Genomic DNA, 17,094 nt, shown 5'->3' with positions numbered 1-17,094 from the left:
GATCGAAAGCAAAAGCGTGGGAGCTGGATGCCTGAGACTTCTGAAAGGCCTGGTGCACCAGCGATCAAAAGCAAAAGCGTGGGAGCTGGGTGCCTGTCCGCTCAGGCACCAGGCCTTTCAGAAGCCTCCGCCACGCCGGAGGCTTCTGAAAGGCCTGGTGCACCAGTGGACAGGCACCCAGCTCCACCGCGAAAAGCGAAAGCGTGTAGGGTACCCTACACGTGCATGATTTAATCATGCACTGGGCCTCTAGTATATATATAATCTTGATGATATTGAACTTTGTAATGAGTTTTTTAAAATACATTTTTATTGATTTTTTAAAATATATTTTTTATTGATTTAAGAGAGAAAGGGAGGATAGAAACATCAATGATGAGAGAGAATCACTGATCAGCTGCCTCCTGCCTGTCCCCCCACTGTGGATTGAGCCCACAACCCAGGCATGTGTCCTGACTGGGAATTGAACCATGACCTCCTCGTTCATGGGCCAATGCTCAGCCACTGAGCCACATTGGTCAGGCTGGTGAGGAGGTTTTTCATATAATACCAAAGACACAATTTATAAAAGAAAAAATTGATAAGCTGGACTTCATTCAAACGAAAAACTTCTACTCTGCAAAAGACAATATCAAGAGAATTGGAAGACAAGCCACAAACTGGAAGAAAATATTTGCAAATAAGACACCTTACAAAGGACTGTTATTCAGAATTTACAAAGAAGCCAGCATGAGATGGATGGTCAGAACATTGAAAGCCAAAGCTGGCCTGGTACTGAGCACTTATCAGTTTTTAAAGGTTAGCATACTAAACAACTAAAACTAAACTAAAGAGAATTAGGAATCATCCTGCTCTTGTTTGTAAAGGGCTATAGAAAGGTCAGTTTTCTGAATAAAAATGGAGATGTGATCAGAAATTAAAAACAAAGAATTTTAAAATCCCAACTGTAAGAAAACAAACAATCTGATTTAAAAAAAATGGGCCAAACACCTTAACAGACGCCTCACCAAAGAAGATATACGGATGGAAAGTGAGCCTACGGAAAGGTTCTCCACATCGTATGACATAAGGGAAATGCAAATGAAGACAACAACGAGAGGCCACGACACAACTATTGGAATGGCCCAAACTCCCTAACACAGGTAACACCTAATGCTAGTGAGGATGTGGCACAACAGGAACTCTCATTTGTTGGTGGTGAGAATGCAAAATGGTACAGGCACTTTGGAAGACAGCTTGACAGTTTCTTACAAAACTAAACATACTCTTACCATATAGTCCAGCAATTGTGCTCATTGATATTTACCCAAAGGAGCTGAAAACTTGCATAAAGAGCCCACGCAAAAACCTGTACATGATGTTTATAGCAACTTTATTTATAACTGACAGAATGTGGAAGCAACCAAGATGTCCTTCAGTAGGTGAAAGCCCATGGACTATCATTTAGCTTTTTAAAAAGAGAGAGTTATCAAGCCATAAAAAGTACAGAGGATTTTAAATCTATATTACTAAATGAAAGAAGCCAATATGAGAAGACTACATATTCTATGACTCTAACTATACGGCATTCTGAAAATGGTATGGAGATCATAAAACAACGATTGCCAGTGATGGGAGGGAATGGGAGAGAGAGATGAATAGGCAGAGCACAGAGGATTTTCAGGAAAGTGAAAGCATTCTATATGATACTATAATAATGGATAACCAAAATCATTGAATGTACAACACCAAGAATGAACCTTTAGGTAAACTGTGGACTTTGGGTGATTATGATGTGTCCATGTAGATTCATCCTGGGAAAAAATGACCATTCTGGTAAGTGATGTTAATAATGGGGAGACTATGTATGTGTAGGGATGAAGGGTTTATAGCGAGTCTCTGTTTTCTCTTCTCAATTTTATTATAAATGTAAAACTGCTCTTAAAAAATGGTCTTTTAAAAAAAACTATGAAAAAAAATATGGTACATCCATATGGAGTACTATGCAGCAATAAATAGGGTGAGGAAGATCTATATAAACTTATATGGAGTGATTTCCAGGGCATGTGTCAAGTTAAAAAGAAAAATTTTAAAGTATCTATCTTTTAAAATATATAGATATAGATATAGATATAGATATAGATATAGATATAGATATAGATATAGATATAGATATAGATATATAGATATAGATTGATTTTAGAGAGGAAGGGAAAGGGAGAGATGGAAACATCAATGATGAGAGAAAAATCATTGAGCAGCTGCCTCCTGCTCACTCCTACTGGGGATGGAGCCTGAAACCCAAGCATGTGCCCTGACTGGGAATTGAACCATGACCTCCTGGTTCATAGGTCAATGCTCAACCACTGAGCACACCAGCCAGGCTAAAGTATCTATTTTTTTCAAAAATAAATGCAGGCAGCCCAGCCAGCATGGCTCAGTGATCTTGGGTTGGATTCTGATCAAGGACACATATCTCCATTGCAGCCTGGATCCCTGGCCCTGGTCAGGGCATGCAGGAGGCAACCAATCGACATCTCTCTCTCACATTGATGTTTCTCTCTTGGTCTCTCCCCCTCCCTTCCACTTTCTCTAAAAATCAATGGAAACATGCCCTCAGGTGAGGATTTAAAAAAATTAATGGCACAAATGAACATCTAGTGCTTCCAGGCATGAAACACTGAGGACACTTTATCACTGAGGTAGTGTTCCTGCCAAAAACACCACACAGAGATCAAATCATGAGGAAATGTCAAACAGACCCAGATCGAAGGGCAGTCTACAAATAAATCCCCTGCCCTCTTAAAAAATGTCAACATTATTTGTTAAAAGCTAAGGAATTGTGGTGCATTATAAAAGATCAAAGAAAAAATACTTAATGCTAAGAATGATTCTGTTTTGGATCCCAGAATGAAAATTGTAAAGGACATTCATGAAAATATGAGAAAAGTTTGAATTAGAGCTATATATTAAATAATAGTATTGTATCCAGATTGAACTTCCTGACTGTGGTTTTGTGAATTATGTTCTTGATCTTAGGAAATACACACTGATGTATTGGGGGGTAAATAGGCATTATGACTACAATGTATTCTAAGAAAGTTTAGGGGAAAAATAAAAATATCATAAAGATACATAGCAAGAGTGTTAATAATTAGTAAAGCTGGGGGAATGTTACACAAGAGTTCTTGAAACTATTCTTGCAAACTTCCTGTATCTTTGAAATTGTTTCTAAATAAATATTTTTAAATGTGACTAACTTTATTGTTAACACTTTCAAATTTAAAAAATAAAACAAGCTCATTATAAAAATAGGCTACATACTAAAAGTTTAAAAGTAGCAGTTACAAATCTGTAATACCATGCATGACCTGTTAAATCATTGGTATCCTTCTTTCAGAATAATTTCACACATAAATATTTCTTATTAGGGGGTTAATGAGTATACAAAAGGAAAATAGAATATCACAATATCTGTGAAAAATGTAATTTTAATTTTTCTGACGGAAATTTCTATTTCTTGGTTGAGTAACCATTTAAAAGTGATTTAGAGAAATTATTTAGTCACTTTTAGAGAAACTCAGAAGCAATGAGGACACCCAGTTAGACTCAGTTCAGGTTTATAAACCTCCTCCACTTGTCTCCCCATACTGGGGCCCAAATTCTGGGTGATCTTATCTAGTGTCAGGCCTCAGTCGAGCAGGGGAACATTGTTTAGAGGGATTTTATCTCTCTCCACATTTTACCATATAGCTGAAATAGTTTTCAGTTTGTGTCCTGTCTTTTAGACTGTTTGTATTGCATATTTTTCACTGCATAAATTTTAAAACTAAATCCTACAAGTAAAGAAAACCTTTGTCTTTTTTTTTTTAATTCCAATGGCCCGGCCCATGTTGCTCAGTGGCTGAGTGTCATGTTGACCTATGAACCAGGAGGCCACAGTTTGATTCCTGGTCAGGGCGCATGCCCGGGTTGTGGGCTGGATTCCTAGAGTGGGGCATGTAGGAAGCAGCCAATCAATGATTCTCTCTCATCATTGATGTTTCTCTCTCTCGCTCTCTCTCTCTCTCTCTCTCTCTCTCTCTCTCTCTCTCTCCTCTCTCTCCTTTCCTCTCTGAAATCAATTAAAAAATATTTTTTATTGTTTAAAGTATTACATATGTCTCCTTTTCCCCTGATTGACACCCCCAATAAAAATATATTTTAAAAAATAAAATAAAGTAACACATTTCCAAAAGAAGTACTAGTATAAGAGAAAAGAGAACAATGAAAATAATAAAATATGGCTTTCAGAGGAATTAGGGAAAAATAGAAAACTTTATTTTATGATTCCTCAACAGAAAAAATGATTTACATATTGTCAACATTGTTTTATATATTTAGTTAAACAATGGTTTCAAATGTGGGTAAATACGTCTTTAGCTGCAAGATTTCAGAGACAGGCTGTGCCTTTTCTTGATAAAAATCTAGCCCAGTAAGAAGTTCCACATCTCGGACCCGAGCAACATGAGCTTTCAACCTTTCTTCAATCCAAACAGCTTCTGGTTTATGTTCCTAAAAAGAAGAAACAAAAGACCATTTTCCATGGGGCCTATTTTTTTAATTAATAGAAAGATCTCCCATTACTTAGAAGTTGTCCTTTTTCCTGTGATTTTTATTTTAGTTTTTAAAAAATTTGGTGTAATTGACATACAATATTCTATTAGTTTCAGGTGTACAACATGATTCGATATTTGTTCCTGTGGTTGTTATTGCCTTAAATATTAATTTGATACAGCTAAATTTTGTTTATTAAAATAAAAAGAAAACCAACAGTACAAAGTATATTACAGCAAATACAGACCACCACAAAGTCATCAAGTTTAGCCATTTTATATCCACTTCAGATGTACATTTTTTAAATGAAATATTACAGATAAAGTTAAGTCCCCAATGAAGTTAATATTACAGATGAAGTTAAGTCTACTCTGAACTTATTATTTTGTGAGTCATTGTGAAGCCAGTAGGTGTGTATCAATATACAATATATACTATTAATTTGTGGGTTTTCAAATTTACATAAGTAATATAAGTGGTATTTGATAATTACTTTTTCATTCAACATTATGTTTGTAATTTATTCATAGTGATATATCTAGATCTAGTTAAATCATCTGTTTTTAGCTATGTCTTATAATAGCACAGTTTATTTCTTTTTTTTTAAATATATTTTATTGATTTTTTACAGAGAGGAAGAGAGAGGGATAGAGAGTTAGAAACATCGATGAGAGAGAAACATCGATCAGCTGCCTCTTGCACACCCCCTACTGGGGATGTGCCTGCAACCAAGGTACATGCCCTTGACCGGAATCGAACCTGGGACCCTTGAGTCCGCAGGCCGACGCTCTATCCACTGAGCCAAACCGGTTTCGGCAGCACAGTTTATTTCTTATTGCCGTATTAATAGTATTTTGGGCATTTTAAATGTCCAGTAATCCTATCTAATAATAGAGTAACATGTAAATTACTATCACTCCGCTACACCCACGATTGGATGGCAAGAGGCTGGGGGGCGGGACTCGGGGTGGCCTATCCGGCCATTGAGAGGCATGGATCCGCGGCCGCTGAGGGGGCCTGCCGCAGACACCCAGCTGCGCCTCTCAACGGCAGGGTAGCCAGGTGTCCGCGGCAGCCCCCGTCAGCAGCCGTTGAGAGGCGCAGGGGGCGGGACTCCTGCCCCCTGCGCCTCTCAACAGCAGGGTAGCCCCCCTCAGTGGCCACGGACCATCAAAAGTGGGAGAGCTGGGTGCCTGTCTGCTCCGGCACCAGGCCTTTCAGAAGCCTCCACCGAGCTGGAGGCTTCTGAAAGGCCTGGTGCACCAGTGGACAGGCACCCAGCTCCACCGCGAAAAGCGAAAGCGTGTAGGGGACCCTACACGTGCATGATTCAATCATGCACTGGGCCTCTAGTAATACTATAATAAGTGATTTGGCACATGCCTCCTGAGTTCAAGAACATGAGTTTCTAACATATATCAATAAAATTTCTGGGTCAGAGAGTCCATGAAACTTTGACTTTACCATATTTAAGCCTAGCACAAAGTGTTTATAACAATTTGCACTTCCACTGGCAGTGGGTGATACCTCTGTTTCCCCTCATTCTCCCCAAACCATGGTGTGAAATAGGGTTTTATCCCTGTGCTATTGCAGGTAGGTATCTTTTCAGATATTTCTTGGCCATTTGACGTTGAAGAGGTTTTTTTTTGTTTGTTTGTTTGTTTTTAATTTCTTTATTGATTAAGGTGTCACATATTTGTCCTCATCCCCCCATTCCCATCCCACACCCCTCCCCATGGATGCCCCAACCCTCTGTTGAACTTAAGCATTGGTTAGGCTCATATGCATGCACACAAGACCTTTGGTTGATCTCTCCCCCCTCCCCCGACCCTCCCCTATCCTCCCTCTGAGGCCCGATAGTCCGATCGATGCCTCCTTGTTTCTGGTTCTGTTCTTGTTCATCAGTCTATGTTGTTCATCATTTCCCCTAGATGAGCGAAATCATGTGACACTAGAGATATACTTATAAGAATTGAATGTGCGACGAGCAATAATAGTTATGCTGACAGGCAAATGAATCAGTCTGTAGTGAGTTTCTTTCTGGTCCAACAGTTCTTTTGAGACCCAATATCAATGTCCACCAGTTCCTTATGAGTACATGTCGGCACTGACCCCTCAGCTCTGGATGGTGGACAAATGGTGGTAATGCAGGTCCGACTCCCTCTGGTTTGGTCTCGGCCGGATCCAGGGGCACGGCTTCACCCGGATCCAGGGGCCACGGCCTCACCCGGACCCGGGATCCAGCCTCACCCGGATCTAGGGGCACACGGCCTCGCCCAGACCCAGGATTCAGCTTCATCCGGACCCAGGGGCGCATGGCCACACCCGGACCCAGGGGCGCGTGGCCTCTCCCAGACACAGGGTCGCGTGGCCTCACCCGGATCCAGGGGCCCACGGCCTCACCCGGACCCGGGACCCAGGCTCACCTGGATCCAGGGGCCCACGGCCTCACCCGGACCCGGGGCCAGACTCACCCGGATCCAGGGACCCACGGCCTCACCCGGACCCGGGACCCAGGCTCACCCAGATCCAGGGGCCCACGGCCTCACCCGGACCCGGGGCCATGAAGAGGTTTTTTGCTATGCGAAAGTAAGTTCAGTAATTTAGTGCCGTGGATTTCTATGAAATCCCATGTTCTTTATTTATTTATTTATTTTCTAATATTCATATCATATTGGTAATTTTCAGTTAAAATTTTTCAAGTTAGAAAGCCTAAAAGTTTGTTTAATTAGATGAGTGTGTCTTAATAACTCTCACTTGACTTTAGCACAGTGGTATACTTGTTTTTTAAATATGCATGCTCAAAATAGGCAGCTATTATTTGAGCCAGAGGAAGTGTAAGAGGAAATTACGTTATGTTCCTAACCATTAAAGAATTTCTCTGTGTGAGATTCATAATATAAGTTAATTTTTTAAATAAATAGGCATTATAACAATTAAAGCTCCTATTTCCAATGGGATTCTAATTCATTCTTTTTTTTTTCCTGCCTTTACTATTTCACATTTCAGTAGCATTTAATATATTTTATTACTATTTTTTGTTTGTTTGTTAATCCTCACCCAAGGATATTTTCCCATTGATTTTTAGAGAAAGTGGCAAGGAGAGGGAGAGACAGAGAAATCGATGTGAGAGAGACTCATCAATTGGTTGCCTCCTGCATGCACCCCGACCAGGGCCAGGGCTGGCGAGCCTGCAACCAAGGTATGTGACCTTGACGGGAATCGTATCGGGACTCTTCAATCTGTGGGCTGATGCTCTATCCACTGAGCCAAACTGGCTAGGGCAATGTTTTTTTCATAAGGTTTTCTCCCACTGAGTTTATATTACTCTTCTCTCTCCTGGTTCATTTGGTATCCATCCAACTAAATGTTTACTGAACATCTGACAGTCTGCCCTCTTTTAAAATTGCAATTAAATGGTCTTAAAATATAACACAAAGCTTTATCTTGCAGGGGTGATACTCAAGCTCTTTGATACCAGAGAGTTCAATAGCACCAACCAATCTGAAGAGACCCAGCTATAGGCACTGCTCTAGTTATACCAGTACATCCCAACAGAAAGCAGCCTTACATATACACACATTTTATGAGCTGTATTTAAATGCATACTTTTGATTATATATATAATATATATATATATATATATATATATATATATATATATATATATATATATATTGATTATATGTGTGTTAGAACTGTTACATAAATAGAAGTATTTTATATCCCCCAAATACAATTCACTTGTTAGTTTTTTGAGGCAATATTAGTTTCAGTATTTTTCTCCCCTAACCACTCTCTTATACTCTCTCCTTAACCACTTAATAGTCTGGTTATTGCTTCTAACACACTAACAAAACTGCTTTGTCAAAGAAGAACTAATTGAGTGTATTTTTTTTTAGATCTTTTAATTATAGATGATCATATCAAACTTCTGAAAATTCCTCCTTTTATTTCCATAACTTTAACTACTTGTTTGATGACTTACTTGTTTGTGTTTGTTTGTTTCTTTTATACTAGTATTTAAGGTAGAGATTTCCTCAACCGATCTAAATTTTTTCCCTTCTGGAAGTATAGATATTTCCCTCAATTTGATCTTATTTAACTCCCATGGTTTAATACCAAATATATCTCTATAGTGCTAATATTTCTTCCAATGACCATACTTACATTGTTCAATATCTGCTGAATAACTTACAATAATCATAGTCACTTGGACTTGTGGCAACATTTTCATTTATTTGAGAGGAATTTAATAATACAAAATTGAGGGGGAAAGAAAAGGGAAAAGGAGGGTAGAAAAGTTGGTAGAGATAAGGGAAGAAAGGAAATAAATAAAGCAATATGAATCTAGTTCCCTAGATCAAGTGTGAAGTGGGCTTGTAATCTATCATTTCTATATCTGGTGTCTGTTCCCTTAAACCTCTGATAGTGGGAACACCTCCCCAGATTCAGTGGTTAGAATGTTTAAAAGTGCATACTTTTCATTCAACATGCTCCTTAAAGCAAGCCAACTATTTCATTGTGTGCTTATAGCACAATTATCTGTTCTAATGCCAGAGGAAGCATTGGCTGATTTGGGCTTATTAAGGTACGGTTTGCATAAGTACTGTACTTTTGCAGTGATTTGATTATACAGGTTTTACCTGTATACAATTTTACTTCATGTTGACTTTAGAATGTTAACTTCATAACCAGAAGTGATTTCTTGTTGATGGCCACAGTTAGCTTATTATTTATTGAGAAATCTTAGTATTTTATATGAAATATCTAATTTAATCCTCAACAATTTCATGAGGGAGCTGACTTTTTTTTAATACAATTGAGGAAAATGACATTCAGTTATTTATCCAAAGAGGCCAAGTCAATAACTGAAACCAGGATTTTCAATTCTAAAACTTGTTCACTTTATTCTAACCTACTCCTCATATATCCTCCTAGACTTCCAATCTGAAAACCATCAAGAACAAATTCATCCTTCCCAAAACAACTGATGTTCTTATGTATATCCTGGCTAGTCATGCCTCAATTTTAGTCGGTTTTGACTCTCATGTTGCCTTTCTCCTCCCCCATATCTAATTAACAGCTACATCTTATTAACTTCACAATTTCTCTAATAATAATAATTTGGTTTACGTTCAGTTTGTACTCATAATGTCTCATAAGTATCTTTATAGATTTTATATCCTCATTACTATAATGCAACTTCCTCAACATTTTGGAAAATGTCCAATTCATTAGTGATGATGTCTTACTCAATAGAGAGGACATCCTATTAATTTGAGATCACCTCTACTATGGATGATCAGGGACGGCTTTGATCATTTGTACTTTACCTCAGAGTATAAGTAAAAAATGTTAGAAGATGGGAAATAAAAGGGCATTCTAGAGGAGAGAAGAGCATGAGCAATGATGTTGAGGTAGGGAAACCCAAGATGCTTTAAGGTAATGTCAAGGACTTCGGTTGGCCCAGCAAGGGTCAACTGAAGGTAAATTGTGTACAGGTTGGGAGATTTGTGTTTGTTTATTCTTTTATTTGAGGTAGGTAGAGTTTGGGTATAAGAAAGTATGGTACGTGGTAATAAAAAACTAAATTTTAAGTAAGTTGGTAGTGGTGTACAGAGGTGAAGAGGAGGGAGGACAAAAGACAATGAAGCCACTTCAGATTGCTTTTCAGAAGGTGATAAGGGCCTAGACCAGGGATAGCAAATAGTTCCTTTCTTGCACACCCATTCTAATCAGTCCATAATGGCTACCTAGAACCCCTGTGATAAACAACACTCTACTCCTCATTCAGGAATAAAGGGGACCACCCTCTTTCTATCAGTCACCCACGTCTGCCACTGGGAGAGGAAGTGAAGACTAATGCTTACTCTTAACTAGATAAAACTCGGACAAGAAAAGTAGGAAGAGATTCTAGACTAGACTATATCTAGTCTATATATAGACTATATCTCCTGAGAGCATCATGTTTGGAAACTCTTTCTCACTCTAGGACTATGAGTGACCCAATGTGTAGCCTCTAACCTTTGCCTTCTATCTTTAGTCAGTAAAAGGCCACTCAAAACACACAAGTTCAAATTCTATCTTCAAGGTCTTGTTAAAATGTCACCTGCCCTATCAGGAAGTATTTTTCCTTTGAAATCTTATATCAATTTGGTCAGTTCCACTGTGTGCTACTGATCTCTTCTTCTATTTGACTAGGCTTCTAAGTGCTAGACGATTTTGATAGAATCATGTCTGATGTATCTGTGTGTCTCCCATAGTACATAGGATAGTGAAAGCAGTTATGTGGTGAACATCTGAAAGAAAAGAGATGAATCCCAATCTGGCCTAGAACCTAAGCTTTAATTTCCAGTCTCTACTAACCTATGAGATTTTCCATGTGAATGCCTGTTTCTACAAACTGGACATGCCTGAACTTAATTATTCTATCTACCTGCCCAAATAGTTCTCATTCCAAATTTCCCTCTTTCTTTTTCATAATTATCTACATTTAAAATCTCTGATTCATCTTTAAGTCTCTCTTGCCTTCCCTTTGGCTCTTGCATCCAATAAAATAGCAAATCCCCTCCATTCTCCACTCCCTTCTTGAAAGATTCTTCCTAATCCTCTCAGTCTGTTCAAGTTTGGCCCATCCTTCAGGGCCCAGCCCTACTCTTGCCACATTTTATGTTACCCTTATTGATCACCCCAGCCAAATGTGTTTTGAATTTGAAACACTAAATCCTTATTTGGCAATTAATTCTAACTTTGTGACATCTCTTACTTTTTAATTTGAAAAATAATTCTTCTATTATCGACTTGCCCATTTACATGTCTATATTTCATTTATATTTATTTATATTTCATTTATGTATCTCACTTACATATCAAAGTTATATGTGAACTTCTTAAGGGAAGAGACAATGTATTCCTCCTTTGTGCATTATAAAAAGTTTCTATTACAATACTGTGCACTTAATAGGTGCTCAGTATATTTGTTGAATAACTTCAGTAAAACACAATTATCAGGATACATATTTTTTCTATAAAGAACATATATGCAACTTAACAAAAGGAAGATAAACAATCCAGTCAAAAAATGGTCAAAGGACCTAAATAGACACTTTTCAAAAGTGGACATACAGAAGGCCAAGAGACCTATGAAAATATGCACAGTCATTAATCATCCGAGAGATACAAATCAAAACGACAATGAGGTACCATCTCACACCTGTCAGAATGACTATCATCAACAAATCAAAAAACGACAAGTGCTAGTGAGGATGCGGAGAAAAAGGAACCCTCGTGCACTGCTGGTGAGAATGCAGACTGGTGCAGCCACTGTGGAAAACAGTATGGAGTTTCCTCAAAAAGTTAAAAGTGGAACTCCCATTAATCCCACTTCTAGGAATATATCCCAAGAAATCAGAAACACCAATCAGAAAAGACATATGCACCCCTATGTTCATAGCAGCATAATTTACAATAGCTAAGGTTTGGAAACAGCCTAAGTGCCCATCAGCAGATGAGTGGATTAGAAAGCTATGGTATATCTACACAATGGAATACTATGCTGCTATTAAAAAGAAGGAACTTTTACTATTTGCAACAGCATGGATGGACCTGGAGAGCATTATGCTAAGCGAAATAAGCCAGTCAGAGAAAGATAAATAACACATGATCTCACTCATTTGTGGAATATAATGAACAACATAAACTGATGAACAAAAGTAGAGCCAGAGACATAGAAGCATAAAACAAAGCACCCAACCTAAGAGGGAACGCTGGGGGAGGGGAGGTGGCAGGGGAAGGGGGCGTGTAAAAGATCAACCAAAGGACTTGTATGCATGCATATGAGCACAACCAATGGACACAGACAGTAAGGGGGTGAGGGCATGTGCTGGTGGGGTGGGAGCAGCTGGGGAGAAGTCAATGGGGGCAAAAGGAGACTTATATAATACTTTAAACAATAAAGAATTTAAATTAAAAAAAGAACATATATGCAAGTTGAAGTAACTATTTATACATAATTTGCCTTGATCCAGAAAGATTTTAAGATGGACTAATACATGATATTCAATAAGGAATGTTACTTGAACTAAGTTATTTTGTATGTTTATATTTTTATATAGGTATATTTAATTTCAGATCTCATGTTTCAAGTTGATGAAGTTTGTATATTTACACTTTCATTCAAGAAACATTAATCTAGTGCCAACTTTGGGACAGAACCTTCAAGTTTGTGTTCAGAATCAAAGTATTAATAAGACACCACCCATTCCCTTATTAGTGAGTGTGAATAAAGTGTAAGTACATAAAATAGGCATGTATAAACTCATGTTCATGTAGGCACATACATGTTTAAATTGTTATTAATTACATGAAGACCAATAGTCTAAGGAAAAGTTTTTAAGTTAGATATTTTTCATACAACATCACCCATGAAACACCTAATAGAATATATTGTAGCCAGAGCCACTTTTATGAGAGCCCAGGTGAGCTCTGACTGATTGTTTCCTTAGGTCCCAGGGACTCTCCCGCTGCATACTCACAGGGCAGCTCTCCACGTTAGTAGGTTGGTGAGGGATGACATAGGATAGGACGTCCAGCCACCCAGGGCAGGTGTCGGGGGTGTAGCTCTTATTTTTACAACTAGTCAGCACCACAAAGTAGTGTGTTGGGATGGGAACACTGCTGTTGACATATCTGAAAACATAATTGAAAAGATTTGATGTTATACATTTACCTCTAAAGATTATAAATGCCTTGATATGTATTTTATTTTATTTTTTATTTTTTTTTGATATGTATTTTAAAGAAATGCCAAAGTAAAAAGAAAGTAAATGATTAGAAAGTACAAAAGCGTATCATGTACTTTTGGGCGGCAATGAGCAGAACAGAGATCTATTGAAGTCCAAGCTTGGTTATTTTACCATTATGGGGAAACATTAGAATACAAAGAAAAGTAGAGCATGATATCGTGCCTCCTGTGTTTCCCAGTTTTGTTGACTTTGTACTTCATAGTGACATTGTCTAAAAGCAGGGGCTGAGAAAGAAGCCCGGAACGGACTCCAACTCTAGCTATGCAATCGCACTGGATGTCTGGATTTGTTCTAATCCTCTAGCATTCTATGACTTACTAAGTTTCCTCAACTTCATAGTGTAGACATGGGGATAAATCCATACAACTGATATGACATTCCTTCAGTTTCAGATAACAAACATGAAAGTGCTTTAGAAAGTTTTAAGTGCAAAATAAAGTTAAGCTAGTATGAGTCCTCTAAAAGGAATATGATCTGGTGTAAGTAGTAACACATGGTTGTGACTTAGAATTTCTGCATGGACTCAGCACTACCCTGGCTTTGTATTCTGGCTTTACCACTTACCAGTTGTGGAACTTACGCAAGTTATTTAATTCTTCTGTGCTTCAATTTCCTCATCTCTAAATGGGGGCTAATGGAATCTAACAAAGGATGTTTTGTGGACTAAATAAAATATATGTGAGTGCTCAGAAAACACCTAGCAGGTAGTAAAGTGCTATCCAACTGTCTGCAGAATTATGAAATGGTGTAATATACGACTGATAAACACTGAAATAAGGACAAGGCAAACAAACACAAAAGGGTCACATACTGAGTAGTCATATATGTTACTTTATCAGAAGCTATCGATATAAATCATTGCTTTACTTACATGTCTAGGATTAGACAATACAATTGTTTAGTTTGGCCTTTTATACATTTTGATAATAAAGAGAAATAATGGATGAAACTTTTAAATCTCTCTATTCCTCTGTGCTGCTTTCAAAGGTAATTCTTAGCAACCTATTATGACCAGGTTTAGTACAAAAAATGTAGTGAAGTAGGACTAGCTTTCAACATGAAGCCTACACCCTCTCCTGGAAGATACTTTTACGAGTCATCTACTATTGGACAATATTATAAATTGTCATTACTTTTTTTTTTATTATTGCTGGACTGGTTCTATATTTATCAGCAGTACAATGTCTTTCCCATCTCAACCTTTACAAAATCACATTTTTCCTTTGCCCATTAGTTTAGAATTTTTCCAAATATAAATTTTGCTAAACTTTTCCTAGACATCATTATTTCTTTGCCCATTAGTTTAAATTTTTGCCATATAAAATTTTACTAAATATTTAGATAGACTAGTTAAAAACAGTCAACAATGACGTATGTATGAAAATATACTATGTAATATTTATAATACTGAGCTTTTATTTAAAATATTGAGGCTTCCCTTCATGATGCTCAATTGCTAAATCAAAGAGTCCATTTGGTTTCAAATTACTTACTCTGTAATTTCACTTGGATCATCAAAATGACCATCATAATTATAATCAAATACTGGTCCACTAACAACATTTACTCCATTTCTTTCCTTGGCATGTTCTAGGAGAAGAACCCTGTGGAAGTAATCCCATATTTCTAAAAATAAAAGAATAAGGTGTTAAAAATATCTACCTCTATTGAACATGCAAATATTTTCTATTATAGACATGTGCTTTAAATAGCATCAAGTTCTGCTTCAGTGCTAATTGGGTAATTCTGCAAAATAATCCATGCAACAAAAATAAACAGCCCCACCCGGCTGGTGCAGCTCAGTGGTTGAGGTCCCGGTTCGTCTCCGTTCAGGGCACATGCCTGGGTGGCAGACTCGGTCCCCAGCAGGGGGCATGCAGGAGGCAAGCTGATCAATGATTCTCTCTCATCATTGATGTTTCTATATCTCTCCCTCTTCCTTCCTCTCTGAAACCAATGAAAGTATATTAAAATTAATAAATAGCCACATTGATAAAAGCCTTTTGTTGTGAATGTAGTGCAGTCTTGAAATTACCATAAAATATGTCTCCAAATTTCTCCTCAATGCTGAGTTGCTTTGGAGACAGTGAATATTAAAAAAAAAAAAAAAGGTCACAATACACATACTGCCTTCTGACTCTAAGGTTAAATACCTTTCATTTACTTATGGTGTCAGTAAAATGTTGTTTTGTGAATAGTTATTCACCGTTAAGTTAGGATAAAAAAAAAATCAAAATTCTGCCCTAGCCAGTTTGGCTCAGTGGATAGAGTGTTGGCCTGCAGATTGAAGGGTCCCAGGTTCGATTCTGATCAAGGGCACATGCTGGGGTTGCAGGCTGGATCCCCAGTGGGTGGAGTGCAGGAGGCAGGCAATCAATTATTCTCATCATTGATGTTTCTATCTCTCTCTCCCTCTCCCTTCCTCTTTGAAATCAATAAAAATATATTTTTTTAAAAATTTATCAAAATTCTAACAAGTCACCTAAAGGTGAAGTAAGTTAAAAAGAAATTATGTCAGAGAGCCTCTTGTTCCTATATTTAAAACATTAAAATGAGATGACTCAGTATCAGGAACAAATTTCAATAAAAGATGTGTTTAGTTTGTAATGTTAAAGAGTCACTTCGGTATTTTTAAATTAATAATCTAAACATATACTTACTTTGGAATGCTTCATACATAGGGACCAAATTACTTGTAATTAAGGCATCATATTGACTATCAGAAGTTCTATTGTATGCTGCAAAACAAATACATTGTATTAAATCTAGCTACAAGAGAAAATATGACATACTACCTAATAGGCAAATTACTATTACATACTAATGTAAATTAGCAGTACTAACAAAAACACTAAGTACTCTCCGATAGGGGCCATCACTAATACACGCAGTTTTAGGCACTGTTACCAACCTTCCTGTATTTGTGAACCTGATAGGTAGGAAAATAGAATCTTTGTAGATGAAATCAAGTTAAGGGTCTCAAGATGAAGTTATCCTGGATTTAGGGTGGGCTCTAAATCCAGTGACTCAAATCCTTATAAAGAGAGGAAGGTTGAGAAGAGGGGATACTCGGGGAGAAGGCCATGTGAAGCCGAGGCAGCGATCTGAGGGATGCAACTACAAGCCTAGCAACACCTGAAGCCCCCGGAAGCTGGAAGAGGTAAAGAATTCTCCTCTCTCTCTCTTCTCTCCTTCAGAGGGCGCATGGCCCTGCTGACACCTTGACTTTGGACCTCTGGCCTCCAGAACTGTGAGAGAATGCCTTTCTGTTGTTTCAAGGCCACCAAGTCTCTTGCAGCAGCTCTAGGAAACTAGTATAATGCCAATATGAATGCGTAGTTATCGAATGTGCACAAAACAATAATGCTATTCTAAAGGACTCTTCCCAAATAAAATTTCCTTAAAAAGTGAGTTTTAACTCAGTGAAGACTGCCGATGACACTCCAAATGGTTGGCTCTGAGGACTCATGGGCTCACGCTGAGGACTCCAGCATGGTGAGCGCTGGGGGTGTGCTCTGGAGCCCCACTCCCTGCCTGCCAGCTGAACCACCTGAGCAAAGTGCCATGTGCCTCTGTTTCATTTGTCTCATGGCATCTATCCACGGAAGTACTGTGAAGGCTAAAAAAGCTGCAAGCCTGTACATACATGTGCATTAGAATACCTTTTATATTTAAACTACCTTGGGGTATCTTAAGTAAAACTGAAATGCAA

At 38.0% G+C, this 17,094-nt stretch overlaps 1 protein-coding gene across 1 annotated transcript in view; it reads right to left on the bottom strand.

Moving 5' to 3' along the window:
* Positions 1 to 4,286: 4,286 nt before the first annotated feature.
* Positions 4,287 to 17,094, bottom strand: part of ENPP3 (ectonucleotide pyrophosphatase/phosphodiesterase 3) — a 79,775-nt gene continuing 66,967 nt past the window's right edge. The window contains exons 22-25 of the mRNA XM_079780836.1: positions 16,043 to 16,120; positions 14,876 to 15,008; positions 13,113 to 13,266; positions 4,287 to 4,533 (exon numbers count right to left, since the gene is read on the bottom strand). Of these exons, the coding sequence (XP_079636962.1) occupies positions 4,363 to 4,533; positions 13,113 to 13,266; positions 14,876 to 15,008; positions 16,043 to 16,120 (536 nt within the window). The 3' untranslated portion in view covers positions 4,287 to 4,362. The remainder of the gene's footprint in view (positions 4,534 to 13,112; positions 13,267 to 14,875; positions 15,009 to 16,042; positions 16,121 to 17,094) is intronic.

The sequence above is a fragment of the Cnephaeus nilssonii genome, assembly GCF_951640355.1.
Source record: "Cnephaeus nilssonii genome assembly, chromosome: 9".
NCBI classification, from domain to species: domain Eukaryota; kingdom Metazoa; phylum Chordata; class Mammalia; order Chiroptera; family Vespertilionidae; genus Cnephaeus; species Cnephaeus nilssonii.
The sequence above is the reverse complement of the archived record's forward strand: the minus strand, read 5'-3'. Positions and strand labels throughout refer to the sequence as shown.